Below are 17,815 nucleotides of genomic sequence, written 5' to 3' on the forward strand. Positions count from 1 at the left end.
GAGATTTCATGGACAGAGAAGCCTGGCGGGCTGCAGTCCATGGGATCGCAAAGAGTTGAACAAGGCTGAGCGACTAACACTTTCACTTTGAGGTGTAAAGCTGGGTTATTTATTTATTTAAGATTTTCCTTTTTCCTTCCTATAGGTATCTATCATTATAAACTTCTCTCTTAGAACTGCTTTTGCAGCATCCTGTAGTTTTGGTAATGTGTTTCAGTTGTCATTTGTTTCAAGGTATTGTTTGATTTCCCTTTTGATTTCTTTGACATTGGTCATCTGGGAGTATATTCTTTAAATTCCTCATATATGTGGATTTCCACTTCCCCCTTGTTGTTGATTTCCATTTTTATGCCAGTGTCAGAAAAGTTGGAGGAGGAATTGGCAACCCACTCCAGGGTTCTTGTCTGGAAAAATCTATAAGCAGAGGAGCCTAGTAGGCTCCTTGGGGTCCATGGGGTCACAAAGGGTCAGACACAACTGCACAGCTGAACACAAGCACAGTAGTTACATAGTATGGTTGCACTCTTCTAAATATAGTAAGACCTATTTTGTGGCCAGTCATTTGATCTACCACTAAGAATATTCTGTGTGTACTTGAGAAGAATGTGTATTCTGTTGTCAGATTGAATCTCTTATATGTGTCTGTTGGGTTCATTTGGTCTCATGTATGATTCAAGTCCAGTGTTCTTTTGGTTTTTTGACTGCATGACCTATCCCTACTGACAGTGTGGTGTTGTAGTTACCTATTACTGTTGTATTATTGTCGGTTTCACCTTTTAGCTTTGTTAGTATTTGCTTAATATATTTAGTTGCTCTGGTGTTGAGTGCATTTGTATTACTATTGCTAATTGGTAATGTCTTCTTCAAGAATTGACCCCTTCATAGAAGGACCATTGTCTCAGGTGACTGTTTTTTACTTAAGATCATTTGTCTGGTATAAATACAGCTACCTCTGCTCTCTTCTGGTTTCCACTTGTGGAATGTCTTTTTCCATCCTTTCACTTTGAGCCTGTGTGTTCTTAAAGCCAGAGTGAGTCTTTTGTAGGCAGCATATAGTTGGATCTTGGTTTTTTACATTCATCTAGCCATTCTTTGCCTTTTGATTAGAAGTTTAATCTACTTATATTTAGAGTGATTATGGATATGTCAGAGCTTACTGCGCTTCCTCAATGGATCAGCAGAGAAGAATTCACCTGTAATGCAGGGGACCTGGGTGTGATGCCTGGAAAGATCCCCTGGAGGAGGAAATAGCAACCCACTCCCATATTCTTGGCTGAAAAATTCCATGGACAGAGGAGCCTGAAGTCTAAAGAGTCACAAAGAGTCAGACATGACTGAATGACTGAGTACAAATACAAGAGCTTCCTAGTGCCATCTTTTTAATTGTGTTTTGGCTATTTTGTAGTTTTCTTGTTCCTTTTTTATTCTTGCTGGGTTCCTTTGTGAAATGGTGGTTTCCCACTGTTGTATGCTTCTCATTCTCCATCTTTGTGTTTTGGGAATCTAGTCAAATTCTTTGTTTTGTGGTTATCGTGAGATACATAAAACATCTTATACCTAGTCATATTTTACTCTGATAATGGCTTAACTTCAGTTCAGTTCAGTTCAGTTGCTTAGTCGTGTCCGACTCTTTGCGACCCCGTGAATTGCAGCACGCCAGGCCTCCCTGTCCATCACCATCTCCCAGAGTTCACCCAAACTCATGTCCATCAAGTCGGTGATGCCATCCAGCCATCTCATCTTCTGTCGTCCTCTTCTCCTCCTGCCCCCAATCCCTCCCAGCATCAGAGTCTTTTCCAATGAGTCAACTCTTCGCATGAGGTGGCCAAAGTACTGGAGTTTCAGCTTTAGCATCATTCCTTCCAAAGAACACCCAGGGCTGATCTCCTTCAGAATGGACTGGTTGGATCTCCTTGCAGTCCAAGGGACTCTCAAGAGTCTTCTCCAACACCACAGTTCAAAAGCATCAATTCTTCGTCACTCAGCCTTCTTCACAGTCCAACGCTCACATCCATACATGACCACTGGAAAAACCATAGCCTTGACTAGACAGACCTTTGTTGGCAAAGTAATGTCTCTGCTTTTGAATATGCTATCTAGGTTGGTCATAACTTTTCTTCCAAGGACTAAGTGTCTTTTAATTTCATGGCTGCAGTCACCATCTGCAGTGATTTTGGAGCCCCAAAAAATAAAGTCTGACACTGTTTCCACTGTTTCCCCATCTATTTCCCATGAAGTGATGGGACCAGGTGCCATGATCTTCGTTTTCTGAATGTTGAGCTTTTAGCCAACTTTTTCACTCTCCTCTTTCATTTTCATCAAGAGCCTTTTTAGTTCCTCTTCACTTTCTGCCGTAAGGGTGTTGTCATCTGCATTTCTGAGGCTATTGATAATTCTCCCAGCAATCTCGATTCCAGCTTGTGCTTCTTCCAGCCCAGCGTTTCTCATGATGTACTCTGCATATAAGTTACATAAGCAGGGTGACAATATACAGCCTTGACATACTCCTTTTCTTATTTGGAACCAGTCTGTTGTTCCATGTCCAGTTCTAATTGTTGCTTACTGACCTGCATATAGGTTTCGCAAGAGGCAGGTCGGGTGGTCTGGTATTCCCATCTCTTGAATCACATACAAAACCTTTCCACTTTTACTCTTCCTCCTTTTATGTTTTTTTAAATGTCATAATTTGCCTTCTTATGTTGTGGACTTATTAGCAAATTATAGTAACTTTATTTACTTTTGATACTCTTGTTCTAATCTTTAAAGTAGCATTGTGTTAACATCATATTACAGGGTTCTGAGTTTGCCCATATATTTATCTGTGTATTTTTTCTTTCATGTTACTGATTAGCCTCCTTTCATTTCAGCTTGAAGAACTTCTTTCAGCATTTCTTGTTAGATAGGTCTAGTGATGATGAATCGCCTCATCTTTTGTCTGGAAATGTCTTTATATCCCTGAAGGATAATTCTGCCACGTGGAGTATTTTTTTTTTTTTAATTTAAAAATTTTTTAAAGTTTTGACCATGCCAAGCAGCATGCAGAATTTTAATTACCCAACCCAGGATTAGACCCGTTCTCCCAGCAGTGGAAGCACAGGCGGAACTGCTGGGCCATCAGGAAAGCTCCCAGGTGGATTATTTTTGATTGTTTTTTTCTCTCATTACTTTGAATATATCATCCCACTGTCTCCTGGCCTGTAAGAGTTCTTCTGAGAAATTCACTGATGTCCCATTGGAGGTTCCTTTGTAGGTTACAGTCTTCTTTCTTTCTTGCTGTCTTTAGGTTTCTCTTTTTTGTGTTTGATTTTTTATACTTTCTGTTTTTTAAATAAAATGTCTTGGAGAAGGACATTTTGGGTTGACTTAATGGGACAATCTGTTTGTTAGCTTCATGAACTTGATGTCCAGATCTCTTTCCAGATTTGGAAAGTTCTCAGGCATTATTTCTTTAAATAAGTTTTCTGCCCCTGTTTTCCCTCATTTTTCCTTCTGGAACTCTAATGAATTGGATATTGGGTTTTTGAGGATGTCTTCATAGATTATTCAGACTTCCTTCACTTTTTAATTCTTTTTTCTCTTTAGGCTGAGTTCTTTCAAAGTTCCTATCTTTTTTTTTTTTTTTAAAGAATTTAAAAAATATTCATCTATTTATCTGGCTGTGTCAGGTCTTTGTTGCAGCATGCAGGGTCTTCATTGAGTCCTGTGGGACCTTTTGTTGTGGCACACAGACCCTCTAGTTGTGGTCTGCAGGCTCTGGAGCACAGGGGCTCAGTAGTTAGTGGCGTGAGGGGTTAGCTACTCCGTGGCATATGGGATCTTAGTTCTCTGAGCAGGGTCGAGCCCATGTCCCTTGCATTGCAAGGCAGATTCTTAACCATTGGATCACCAGGAAGTCCCCCTAGCTGTTTTACTGCTTCTGTTTTCTATGTGGTCTACCTGCTTTTGATGCTCTCTATTTCATTTTTCATTTCATTTGTTCAGGTCTTAAACTCTAGAATTTTTTTTTCAGTGATTTTTATTTCTTAGTTAAATTTCTCATTTTCATCACATCATGTTTTTTTTTTTTTTTAATTTCTTTGAATTTTCTTTCTGTGTTTTCTTATAGCTGAGTTTCCTTAGAACAGCTATTTTGAATTCTTTATTGTATAAATAGTAGATTTTCTTGTCTTTAGATTTGTTTACTGGAAGATTATTGTGATCTTTTGGTGATATCATGTCTCCTTGATTTTTCGTGTTTCCTCATAGAGTCCAAAATGCATCAGCAGAAACTACATTCCTTTAATGGCCTCTGGGAATCTTACATGCTACTCTGTGACTTGCTCCCTCTCCCCAGGCATGGACTTCCTTTGGGATACTCTGGATGCATTATGAGAAATGAGAGAATTAAGTCTCTTCAGCAGAGTCCTGCACAGACTTAGATACCAAACGAGTGTGGCTGACCCTTTAGAAACTGGACTCAGTGGCTCTCCCTTTCCCCTGTGAGAGAAATCATGGGCTGTCTATTTAGCCACATGCTGTATCTGTACATTATGTGATACAGGCAGGGACAAGCTGTTCCTCTTATCCACTCCAGCTCATCCAAACTTTTTTTTTTCTTTGTCCTCAAAAGGAATGCTGATACTTCTCCTCTGGAAATACGGATTTCCACAAAGGCTGTCTCATCTGAAGGTGACTGCTGAGTCATTGTTCTGCCTGTACTCCCAGACTATAGCTCAGGGGCTGGACCTGGCTCAGTCTCCTGTAGGTTTCGCCGCTGGTACTGAAGTCTGTCTGCTTATTACCTAGTGCCCTAGCGGGCCAGGTTCGCTGTAAGTCCCTTGGAGTAGGGCGCTGGGCCCCACTGCTCACACGGAAGTCCTTCCACTTGTGGGTAGATCCCTAGTTTTTGTTCTTTAGTTTTTTAATATTTATACTTATTATAAGTTTTTCCTGAAAGTACACAAGAGGTTATATTATTTATGAGAAAGAAAGTAACTAGTGAGTGGTTCCCTGAATCTCACATCTGAGTCATCAAAACCCAGGTCAAAGATTCGTAGACAAAGTCTGTATTATAGGCAAAGAATGAAGAAAAATTAAGTTTTCTGTGCTTTTTATAAAAGGGAAGAAGACAACTGTCTCTCCTTCCTTTTCTGAGAGAGTTTTGTTGGAAATATCAAAATCGTCATTGTTGTTATTCAGTCACTCAGTCGTGTCCAGCTCTTTGCAGTCCCATGATGTACTGGAGCATGCTAGACTTCCCTGTCCTTCACTTTCTCCTGGAGTTTGCTCTAACTCATGTACATTGAGTCAGTGATGCCATCTAACCATCTCATCCTCTGTTGCCCCTTTTTCCTCCTGCCTTCAGTCTTTCCCAGCATCAGTGTCTTTTCCAAGGAGTTCGCTCTTTGAAGCAGGTAACCAAAGTATTGGGGCTTCAGCTTCAGCATCAGTCCTTCCAATGAATGTTCAGGGTTGATTTCCTTTAGGATTGACTGGTTTGATCTCCTCACTGTCCAAGGGACTCTCAAGAGTCTTCTCTTCAGCACCACAGTTCTAAGACTTCTCTTTGGAGCTCACCCTTTTTTACTGTTCAGCTCTCACATCCATACATGACTACTGGAAGGCTACCATAGCTTTGACTATATGGACCTTTGTCACAAAGTGAAATCTTTGGACTGTAAATAAATCTCTCTGTGATAAGACCAGGCTCCTTTGTCTTCAGTTCTATGACTGGGAAGTGTCTTCCTGCTCCAGACTCTCATACCCTTTGAAATGTACACACATCCCTCCAGGTTTAAGTAAATCTCTCTGGGGCTTTCACAGTTGTAACGTAATTCTAAGGTTGCTTTTAGTCCAGAATCCCAAATTTCAGTAAAATTTGGCCTGAAAGCACTAACTGTCCAGTAACATGAAAGTAACTTCCCTGTAGCCTCACAGAGGGATGTTTCTTGATGATAAAGCCTGTCAAGAAGACATAATACCCCTAATTTGTCTGTGTCAAATAATAGAACTGTAAGTACACTGCTGCTGCTGCTGCTGCTAAGTCGCTTCAGTCGTGTCCAACTCTGTGCAACCCCATAGACAGCAGCCCACTAGGCTCCTCTGTCCCTGAGATTCTCCAGGCGAGAACACTGGAGTGGGTTGCCATTTCCTTCTCCAATGCATGAAAATGAAAAGTGAAAGTGAAGTCACTCAGTTGTGCCCGACTCTTAGCGACCCCATGGACTGGAGCCTACCAGGCTCCTCTGTCCATGGGATTTTCCAGGCAAGAGTACTGGAGTGGGGTGCCATTGCCTTCTCCCGTAAGTACACTAAAGGGCGGCAGAAAGAGAATTACTATTACACCTCAGCGATTGATGTAGTGACTAGAGTTTTTAAAAATCATCAAAGGCAGAAAAATCTGGACAACACTGTAAACTACATGTTTAAGAATATTGATGGGGGATTTCCCTGGTGATCCATTGATTAAGAACCTGCTTGCTAGTGCAGAGGACAAGGGTTCCATCTCTGGTCAGGGAAGATCCCACATGTTGTGGGGCAGGTAATCCTCGTGCCACAACTACCGGGCCCTAGAGCCCATTCTGAGGAGCCTGTGCACAGCGACCAGAGAGTAGCTTCTGCTCGCCACAACCAGAGAAAGCCTGTGCACAGTGACAAAGACCCAGTAAAATAAATAAATAAACAAATAAATAAATAAATAAATAAAATTTTTTAAGAATTACTGATAAATTTCCTTTGAGAAAGATCCTTTGAGAAAGATCACCAGCACTCAGTAAGAATATCTGCTTCCTTAGCGCCTAGCAGCCTTGGAACTTTATATTTTATTATTTGTTAATCTGATAGTATTTGTATTTATTTTCAATTCATTAATTGCTAAGTGATTGAAAATGTTTGCATATGCTTGCAATTTGATTTTTTCTTTTTGTAAGGTATGTTGATACTTTTATGTGTATTTCCATATTGTTACATAGCCTACTTTTATTTATAATATTTTATACTGTACATATTCCTCCCTTGTCATTGACTTTTAAGCCATTTTATGTTCTTTAACTTAAATTAAAATGTTTGTGTAGTCAGATCCATCTCTATACTCTTTTTTTGTTTTGTTTTTTTCTTTGATTTCTGCAGGTTATTTTTTGTAATCCTACTTGTTACTTAGAATCCATATAGGGCACGCTCTCGTTTTAAAACTTAACCTCATAAAAACAAGATAGACTTGCTCCAACCAATGAATCATTGAAATGGGCCAGGTATTATAATTTCTGTTTGTTTTTACAACTTAGACTGTTAGACTGAAGTGAAGTGAAAGTTGCTCAGTCATGTCCAACTCTTTGCAACCCCATGGACTAAATAGTCCATGGAATTCTCCAGGCCAGAATACTGGGGTGGGTACCTTTTCCCTTCTCCAGGGAATTTTCCCAACCACTGCAACATTATCCTGCTGCTGCTGCTCCTAAGTTGCTTCAGTCGTGTCCGACTCTGTGCGACCCCAGAGACGGCAGCCCACCAGGCTCCCCCATCCCTGGGATTCTCCAGGCAAGAACACTGGAGTGGGTTGCTATTTCCTTCTCCAATGTGTGAAAGTGAAAAGTGAAAATGAAGTCGTTCAGTCATGTCCGACCCTCATCGACCCCATGGACTGCAGGCTTTCAGGCTCCTCTGTCCGTGGGATTTTCCAGGCAAGAGTACAGGAGTGGGGTGCCATTGCCTCCTCTGAACATTATCGTAGTCTTCTGTAATTTAATATTATGTCTTCTTTTGGTTGTCAGATTATTAATAACTTCACAAGACGGATCCAGACCAAAATTAAAGATCTTCTACAGCAAATGGAAGAAGGGCTGAAGACAGCTGATCCACATGATTGCTCTGCTTATACAGGTTGGACAGGTAAGTCTATGGGATATAAGCAATTGATACATTTTATTTTTGGATTATGATGTGTAAGACTTGGATCTGAATTATTTTTCTTTTAAAATGATATGTTTTATACTTTATAAAAAGAAGTTTTGAACTATCTTCATTGATGAAATGCTTTGTAATTTTTTTTTAATTTATTAAAAAAAAAAATCTAGCATAACAGGCTCTAGATTCATCCACCTCACTGGAACTGACACAAATTCATTCTTATTTATGACTGAATTATATTCTATTGTATGTATGTACTGTATCTTCTTTATCCATTCTTCTGTTAATGAACATCTAAGTTGGTTCCTTGTCCAAGCTGTTGTAAATAGTACTGCTGTGAACATGGGTACGTGTGTCTTTTTGAATTACGGTTTTCTTAAATATATGCCAGTGGTGGTGTTTCTGGTTCATATGGTAGATTTTTTCCTAGTTTATTAAGGAATCTCTGTTCTCCATAGTAACTGTATCAGTTTACATTCCCACCAACAGTGCAAGAGGGCTCCCTTCTCTCCACATCCTCTCCAGCATTTATTGTTTCTGCAGTCTTGGATGTTGGCCGTTCTGACTGGTATGAGGTGATGCCTCATTGTAGTTTTGATTTGCATTTCTCCAATGATTAGCATGTGTTTATTGGCCATCTGGATGTCTTCTTTGGAGAAATGTCTGTTTAGGCCTTCTGCCCAATTTTTGATGGGGCTTTGTTTTTCTGATATTGAACTATGTGAACTGCTTATATATTTTGGAGATTAGTCTTTTGTCAGTTATTTCATTTGCAGTTATTTTCTCCCATTCTCAGGATTGTCTTTTAATCTTCTTTATTGTTTCCTTTGCTGTGCAGAAAGCTTGTAAATTTAATGATGGGTTTTTTTGTGGGTTTTTTTTTTTTTAATTTCCATTACATTGATCTCATCAAAAAGTGTATTGCCTATGTTTTCCTCTAAGAGTTTTATAGTTTCTGGCCTTACTATTTAAGTTTTTAATCCATTTTGAGTTTATTTTTGTGTGTGATGTTAGGAGGTGTTCTAGTTTCATTCTTTTGCATGTAGCTGTCCAGTTTTCCCAGCACTGTTTATTTAAGAGACTTTCTTTTCTCTAGTGTATGTTCTTGCCTCTGTCATCACAGACAAGGTGCCCATAGGTGCATGGGTTTATCTCTGGGGTCTCTGTCCTGCTCCATTGGTCTATATTTCTATTTTGGTGCAAGTACCACACTGTCTTGATGACTATAGCTTTGCAGTAAAGCCCACAGTAAGGAAAGTTAATTCCTCCACCTCCATTCTTTCTCAAGATTGCTTTGGCTATTGGGAGTCTTTTATTACCAATAGCTCTGAAAAGAAGAGAAGCAAAAAGCAAAGGAGAAAAGGAAGGATATTCCCATCTGAAAGCAGAGTTCCAAAGAATAGCATGGAGAGGTAAAAAAGCCTTCCTCAGCGATCAGTGCAAGAAATAGAGGAAAACAACAGAATGGGAAAGACTAGAGATCTCTTCAAGAAAACTAGAGATACCAAGGGAACATTTCATGCAAAGATGGGCTCAATAAAGGACAGAAATGGTATGGACCTAACAGAAGGAGAAGATATTAAGAAGAGGTGGCAAGAATACACAGAAGAACTGTACAAAAAAGATCTTCATGACCTAGATAATCACGATGGTGTGATCACTCAGCTAGAGCCAGACATCCTAAAATGTGAAGTCAAGTGGGCCTTATGAAGCATCACTGCGAACAAAGCTAGTGGAGGTGATGGAATTCCAGTTGAGCTCTTTCAAATCCTGAAAGATGATGCTGTGAAAGTGCTGCACTCAATATGCCAGCAAATTTGGAAAACTCAGCAGTGGCCACAGGACTGGAAAAGGTCAGTTTTCATTCCAATCCCAAAGAAAGGCAATGCCAAAGAATACTCAAACTACCGCACAATTGCAGTCCTCTCACATGCTAGTCGGAGAAGGCCCTGGCGACCCACTCCAGTACTCTTGCCTGGAAAATCCTATGGGCAGAGGAGCCTGGTGAGCTGCAGTCCATGGGGTTGCTAAGAGTCGGGCATGACTGAGCGACTTCACTTTCACTTTTCACTTTCATGCATTGGAGAAGGAAATGGCAACCCACTCCAGTGTTCTTGCCTGGAGAATCCCAGGGGCGGGAGCCTCGTGGGCTGCCGTCTATGGGGTCGCACAGAGTCGGACACGACTGAAGTGACTTAGCAGCAGCAGCACATGCTAGTAAAGTAATGCTCAAAATTCTCCAAGCCAGGCTTCAGCAATACATGAACTGTGAACTTCCAGATGTTCAAGCAGGTTTTAGAAAAGGCAGAGGAACCAGAGATCAAATTGCCAGCATCCAATGGATCATCGAAAAAGCAAGAGAGTTTCAGAAAAACATCTATTTCTGCTTTATTGACTATGCCAAAGCCTTTGACTATGTGGATTACAATAAACTGTGGAAAATTCTTAAAGAGATGGGAATACCAGATCATCTCACCTGTCTCTTGAGAAACCTATATGCAGGTCAGGAAGCAACAGTTAGAACTGGACATGGAACAACAGACTGCTTCCAAATAGGAAAAGGAGTACATCAAAGCTGTATATTGTCACCCTGCTTATTTAACTAATATGCAGAATACATCATGAGAAATGAGCTGGAAGAAGCACAAGCTGGAATCAAGATTGCTGGGAGAAATATCAGTAGCCTCAGATATGTAGACAACACCACCCTTATGGCAGAAAGTGAAGAGGAACTAAAAAGCCTCTTGAAGAAAGTGAAGGAGGAGAGTGAAAAAGTTGACTTAAAACTCAACATTCAGAAAACTAAGATCATGGCTTCTGGTCCCATCACTTCATGGAAATAGATAGGGAAACAGTGGAAACAGTGTCAGACTTTATTTTTCTGGGCTCCAAAATCACTGCAGATGATGATTGCAGCCATGAAATTAAAAGACGCTTACTCCTTGGAAGGAAAGTTATGACCAACCTGGATAGCATATTCAAAAGCAGAGACATTACTTTGCCAACGAAGGTCTGTCTAGTCAAGGCTATGGTTTTTCTAGTGGTCATGTATGGATGTGAGAGTTGGGCTGTGAAGAAAGCTGAGTGCAGAGTAATTGATGCTTTTCAACTGTGGTATTGGAGAAGACTCTTGAGAGCCCCTTGGACTGCAAGAAGATCCAATCAGTCCATCCTAAAGGAGATCAGTCCTGGGTGTTCATTGGAAGGACTGATGTTGAAGCTGAAACTGCAATACTTTGGCCACCTCATGCGAAGAGTTGACTCATTGGAAAAGACCCTAATGCTGGGAAGGATTGAGGACAGGAGGAGAAGGGGATGACAGAGGATCAGATGGTTGGATGGCATCACTGACTCGATGGACATGGGTTTGGGTAAACTCTGGGAGTTGGTGGTAGACAGGGAGGCCTGGTGTGCTGCAGTTCATGGGGTTGCAAAGAGTCGGACATGACTGAGCGACTGAACTGAACTGAATTGTATCTCCATACAAATTGTGAAATTTTCTGTTCTAGTTCCGTGAAAATACCATTGATATTTTGATAGGGATTGCAATGGATCTGTAAATTGCTCTGCATAGTATTGTCATTTTCACAGTATTAATTCTCCAATCCAAGAACTTGGTATATCTCTGCATCTGTTTGTGTCATCTTTGATTTCTTTCATCAGCTTCTTACAATTTTTTACATACAGGTCTTTTGTCTCTTTAAGTAGGTTTATTCCTAGGTATTTTATTCTTTTTGTTCAATGGTGAATGGGATTGTTTCCCTAATTTCTCTTTCTGGTTTTTCATTGGTAGTGTATAGAAATGCAAGGGATATCAGTGTATTAATTTTGTGTCTTGTGACTTTAGTATGTTCATTGATTAGCTCTAGTAATTTTCTTGTGACATCTTTACGGTTTTCTATGTAAAGAATCATGTCATCTGCAAACAATGAGACTTCTCCTATGTCTTTTTCAGTCTGGATTCCTTTTATTTGTTTTTTTCCTCTGATTGCTACGGCTAAGACGTCTAAAACTTTCAGTTTTTCACCATTAAGAATAATGTTTGCTGTAGGTTTGTCATATATGGACTTTATTATTTTGAGGTATGTTCCATCTATGCCTATTTTCTGGAGAGTATTTTTTTTTTTTTTATAAATGGGTGTTGAATTTTGTTGAAAGCTTGCTGTGAATCTGTTGAGATGATCATGCAGTTTTTTTTCCCTAACAATATGTTAATAGGGTATATCACATTGATTGATTTGTGATACTGAAGAATCTTTGCCTCCCTGGAATAAACGCCCCTTGATCATGATATATGAACCTTTTAATGTGTTGTTGGATTCTGTTTTCTAGAATTTTGCTGAGGATTTGTACATCTAATTTGTCCATGATATTGGCCTTTAATTTTCTTTTCTTGTGGCAGCTTTGTCTGGTTTTGGTATGAGGTTGATGGTGGCCTTGTAGAACGAGTTCTAGAAGAGTTTGAGCAAGATAAGTGTTAGCTCTTCTCTGAATTTTTGGTAGAATTCACCTGTGAAGCCATCTGGCCATGAGCTTTTGTTTGTTGGAAGATTTTTGGTTACAGTTTCAATTTCTATGTCTGTAGTTGGTCTGTTCGTATTTTCTGTTTCTTCTGTTTCAGTCTTGGAAGGTTATACTTTTCTAAGAATATGTCCATATCTTCCTGGTTGTTTATTTTATTACCATTATATTTGCTCGTAGTAATCTCCATGATTAATTTCTGCACTGCCTGTTGTAACTTCTCCTTTTTCATTTCTAATTCTGTTGATTTGAGTCTTCTCCTTTTTCTTAATGAGTTTGGCTAATGGTTTGTCCATTTTTTTATCATTTAAGGAACCAGCTTTTAGTTTTCTTGCTCGTTGTTTTTGTCACCTTCATTTCTTTTTCATTTATTTCTGGTCCGATCTTCATGATTTCTTTCCTTCTACTAACTTTGGGGGGTTTTTTTGTTCTTTTTCTAGTTGCTTTAGGTGTAGGGTTAAGTAGTTTATTTGAATTTTCTCTTGTTTCTTGAGATAGGATTGTATTGCTATAAACTTCCCTCTTAGCACAGCTTTTACTGCCTCCCATAGGTTTTGAGTTGTCACGTTTTCATTGTCATTTGCTTCTAAGTATTTTTTGATCTTCTCTTTGGATTTCTTCAGTGACCTCTTCATTACTCAGAAGCATTTTGTTTAGCCTACATTTGTTTGTGATTTTTATAGTTTTTTTCCCACTTTGTAGTTCACATCTAATTTTATACCATTGTGGTCAAAAAGATCTTGAGATGATTTCAGTTTTTAAAATTTACCAAAGCTTGATTTGTGACTCAAGATGTGATCTATCCTGGAGAATGTTCAGGAAAAAAGTGAGAAAAAAGTGAAATCTACTGTTTTTCGATGAAGTGCCCTGTGGATATCAATTAGGTCCAGCTAGTCCAATATATCATTTAAAGCTCGTGTTTCCTTATTAAGTTTCTATCTAGATGGTCTGTCCATTGGTGTGAGTGGTTAAAGCCTCCCACTATTACTGAGTTACTGTCAATTTCCCCTTTGATAGTTAGCTTTTGCCTATGTATTGCAGTGCTTCAATGTTGGGTGGATATATATTTATAATTGTTATATCTTGTTCTTGGATTGTACCTTTGATCATGATGTGGTGTCCTTCCTTGTTTCTTGTAATGGTGTGTGTTTTAAAGCCCATTTTATCTGATATGAATGTTGTTATTCCCACTTTCTTTTGTTTTCAATTTGCATGGAATATCTTTTTCCAGCCCCTCACTTTCAGTCTGTATGTGTCTCTAGGTCTGAGGTTATTCTCTTGTGAACAGCATATATAAGGGTCTTGTTTTTGTGTCCATTCAGCTAATCTGTGTGTTTTGTTTGAAGCATTTAATCCATTTACATTTATGGTAATTATTGATATATATGATCCTATTACCGTTTACTTTTTTCTTTTGGGTTTGTTTCTGTAGGGCTTTTCTTTCTCTTGTGCTTCCTATCTAGAGAAGTTCTCTTACCATTTGTTAAAGCTGGTTTGGTGGTACTGAATTCTCTTCACTTTTGCTTCTGTAAAGCTTTTGATATCTCCTTTGGATCTGATGAGAATCTTGCTGGATAGAGTAATGTTGGTTGTAGGTTTTTTCCCCTTTCATCACTTTTAAGTATATCCTGCTACTCCCTCTAACTTGTAGAGTTTCTGTTGAAAGATCAGCTGTTAGCCTTACAGGGATCCCCTTGTATGTTATTTATTGCTTTTTCCTTGCTGCTTTTAATATTTTTTCATTGTGTTTAATTTTCATTAGTTTGACTAATATGTGTCCTGGTGTGTTTCTCCTTGGGTTTATCCTTTATGAGATTCCCTGGTCTCCCTGGACTTGGGTAGCTATTTGCTTTCCCATGTTGGGAAGTTTTTGACTATAATATTCTGAAATATTTTCTCATACCCTTTCTTTTTCTCTTCTTCTTCTGGGATGCCTATAATTTGAATATTGGTGCACTAAATATTGTCCCAGAGTTCTCTGGAGTGTTGCTATTTCTTTAATTTTTTTCCTTTGTCCTATTCTGCTTCAGTTATTTCCACCATGCTATATTCAAGCTCACTTATCTGTTCTTCTGCCTCAGTTATTCTGCTGTTGGTTCCCTCCAGAGTATTTTGAATCTCAGTTATTGTGTTGTTCAGCTGTTGGCTTTCTATTCTTTATTTCTTCTAGGTCGTTGGTAAACATTTTTCATACATTCTAGATCTGTGTTCCATTCTGTTTATCTGTGCATCCATTTTGTTACCAAGGTTTTGGATATCTTTACTGTCATTGCACTGAATTCTTTTTCAGGAAGACTACCTATTTTTCATTTGTTTGGTCTTGTGGGTTTTTACCATTTTCCTTTATCTGCTTCATGTTTCTCTTTCTTTTCATTTTGTTTAATTTATTGCTTTTGAGGTCGCCTTTTTGTAGGCTTGAAGGTAGTAGTTCCTCTCATTTGTCAGGGTTCCCCCATGGCTGGGGTTGGACCAGTGACTTGTGAAGTTTCCTAGTGTTGGGGACCTGTGCCCGTGTTCTTGTTGTTGGTGGAACTGTGTTTTGTCTCCCTGAAGGGTAGTGCCATATCCAGTAGTGTGTTTTGGGGTTTCTCTGGGCTTGTTATGGCTTTAGGCAGCCTGTCTGATCATGGGCAAGTGTGTGTTCCTATTTTGCTGAAGGTTTTGCTTGAGGTGTCTGGTATTGAAGATTGCTTGCTTTTGGGTAAGGCTTGGTCTTAGTGTTGAGAGACCTTTGGAAGAGCTCTTGCTGACTAATGTTCCATGGTTGGAAGGTCTCTTGGTCCTGAGTCCTGAACTCGGGTCTCCCATCTCAGGGGTTAAGGCCCAACCCCTTAATGCAGCTCCAAAATGTCACAGGCCACACAGCACAGAACACAAAACCCCAAGACTAATGGTTAAACCACAGCCAAGAACACCCAAAGAAACTCACACACTTAGATTGAGAACAGAGCAAGAAAAAAGAAATGAAAAGAAAAAGAGAAAAACAGGAGTCGAAAATGAAGAAAGTAATCAAGTCATTAAACAAATCCAAGTGTGAAAATCAGTGCTAAAAACTAGACTAGCACAGTGGGGAAGGAAATGGCAACCCACTCCAGTATTCTTGTCTGGAGGATCCCAGTGACAGAGGAGCCTGGTGGGCTGCCGTCTATGGGGCTGTACAGGGTCAGACACGACTGAAGCGACTTAGCAGCAGCAGACTAGCACAAATACAAAGTAAAAAACATGGAAAAAATGTAATATAACTAGAGAGTACTGTAAAAACAGGAAAAAATAGAATGAATTCATTTAAAAATAAGATGTTTTAATGAATTCATTTAAAAATAAGATGTTTTAACAAAGGCAAAAGTAGTTCATAAAAAATAACAATTAAAGGTTTAATAAAGAAAGAACATCATTAGAACAATATGAAAAAGAAAAAATATATAGAGTGATAGCTGGAAGAATGTTGTACAAATTCCTTATTTTCCTCTTCACACAGTGTGCTGTAGTCCATCTACCTACTCAGAAAGTCTTCCAGCATTTCTGGAAAGGTCTTTGGACCTGTTGTGGGCAGTGTAATGTCAGCTCAGGCTCAGATTTTGCCTTACTCAGTAGTTGCTTTACTTGTTCCCAGAGTCCACAGTTGCCCCTAAAGTCCACAACTTTGGGCTGATTGTGGGGATTTAATCTGCTGCACCTGCAGCTGTAAGAGCTGTTTTCCCTTCTCTCTGTTGCTCACACGGCCCCTGGTTCTCTGCTCTGGTTTAGGCCCTGCCTCTGCTTGTAGGCCTCCCTCTCATGTCTGTTTTCCACCTAGACATGAGGGGACAAAAATAGCAGCTTATTAGGGCTCACTTGTTCAGTTGGACTGGGGACAGGGAGGGGTACAGCAGACACATTTGGGGTGTGTGGGGAGTGCCCACTGAGGCTGAGATCTGCAGGAAGTTACCACACTCTAAGGAAGGTCATGCACTTCCCCAGGGGAATTGGCCTCAGGTTGTGGGTCCCTAGGCAGAGCCCAGCTGCTCAGGCCTCCAGGAAGGTGTGGGCAGTGACCTGTGCCCACTCACAGGTTGGTGGCAGTTGGAACCCTGGGGTTAAGACCATAGTGGCCTCCTGGCCACCGCCTCTGGCCCCCACACTGGCCTGGCAGCAGTCTAGTATCCCATGTTTCCCCCTCTGGTATCACAAACTGCAGTTGTGTCTATTTCTGCATCTGGCTCTCCTGCCAGACTTTCTGTTTCTGGAGTCACTGACCGCTGCTGTCTCCTTTTCCCTCTGGCACTTGTGAAGATGGGGTCCTGCGTTCCATGAGCATGGGGAGTTAGAGCTTTCCTGCAGCAGTGATCTCTTGCCTCTCTGGCAGGCCCAGTCTTTTCCCTGAACTCCCTTAGCTGTATCATACTAACCTCCTCATCTTCATGGTAGTCAACCTCAGTCCTCTCCCTGGAGTCCGACCCCCAAAGCCTGAGCCTTGATACCCTCCACTCACTGTGGAGGCATTCAGGCCACTTCTCGACTGGGAAGGGCAGTTTGGCAAGATCTCTGTGGTGAATTATCTCGGTTTTGCCTTCTGAGCACCTGTTGCTGGATTCCCCTCTGAGAGTCCAAAGGTCCCCCTGACTCCTCCCATGAGGGGTTTCCGAGTGTGTGGGAACTTTTCCTCCTTCATGACTCCCTCCACAGGGTGCTGGTCCCCATCTCAAAATCCTTTGTCTCTTTTTTTATCTTTATCCTTTGCTGTATCTCATTCTTATCTTAACTCAAAGATAAGATTGACTTATCTTTTTGGAAGTCTGTCTTCTGCTAGTGTTCAGAAGTTGTTCTGTAGAAGTTGTTCCACATGCAGATGAATTTTTGATGAGTTTGTTGGGGGAAAGGTGATCCCCCATCTTACTTGTCTGCCATTTGAAGGTCTCCTGGACATTAATATTCTTAAACACTTGCCTACCTGTCCTGAGCCCCAACTGCTTCCATTCTGGGCCACATGTTCCTTCCAGGCCTGTAGTTTTATTTCTAAAGAAATTCTTTCTGCTTGAAGTTTAAATGTCATATGAAGTTAGTATGTCATTTTTGTAACATTGATTACCTGACCTAATATATGTCTGATTTTTTTAAATGTGTAATGAGAACAGACTTGCTCTAAGGTCTGTTTTTCTTTGTTTGCTTCTATGTCTTTGTTCTTTGCGACAAGCTAAATTTGTGTGACTTTTCTGGCCTTAATAGTTATCAATGATTTAACCTTCTGTTTGTACTCATTTAAATCATTTGTACACATAAAGATTTTGATTTTGATAATTATAATTAAGCAACCAGTAGTAACACTTCACATCAAAAATTTTAATTTCAAAATCAGTTTGCCGTAACTAATCTTTATATTCTTTTTATTATTTTACCATGGTGTCATACATTATAATAGCTATCTAGGGAA

At 39.9% G+C, this 17,815-nt stretch overlaps 1 protein-coding gene across 3 annotated transcripts in view; it reads left to right on the forward strand.

The window, feature by feature from the left end:
- The window catches only part of LANCL2 (LanC like glutathione S-transferase 2), an 86,438-nt gene that overhangs the window by 18,902 nt on the left and 49,721 nt on the right, over positions 1-17,815 (forward strand). For 2 of the 3 annotated variants that reach the window (XM_070358968.1, XM_005904392.3), the window contains exon 2: positions 7,749-7,866. In XM_070358968.1, coding sequence (XP_070215069.1) covers positions 7,749-7,866 — 118 coding nt within the window. Of the gene's footprint in view, positions 1-4,609; positions 4,669-7,748; positions 7,867-17,815 lie in introns of all 3 variants that reach the window. The other variant, XM_070358967.1, reaches the window with a different exon arrangement.

The sequence above is a fragment of the Bos mutus genome, chromosome 22, assembly GCF_027580195.1.
Source record: "Bos mutus isolate GX-2022 chromosome 22, NWIPB_WYAK_1.1, whole genome shotgun sequence".
Classification (NCBI taxonomy): Eukaryota; Metazoa; Chordata; class Mammalia; order Artiodactyla; family Bovidae; genus Bos; species Bos mutus.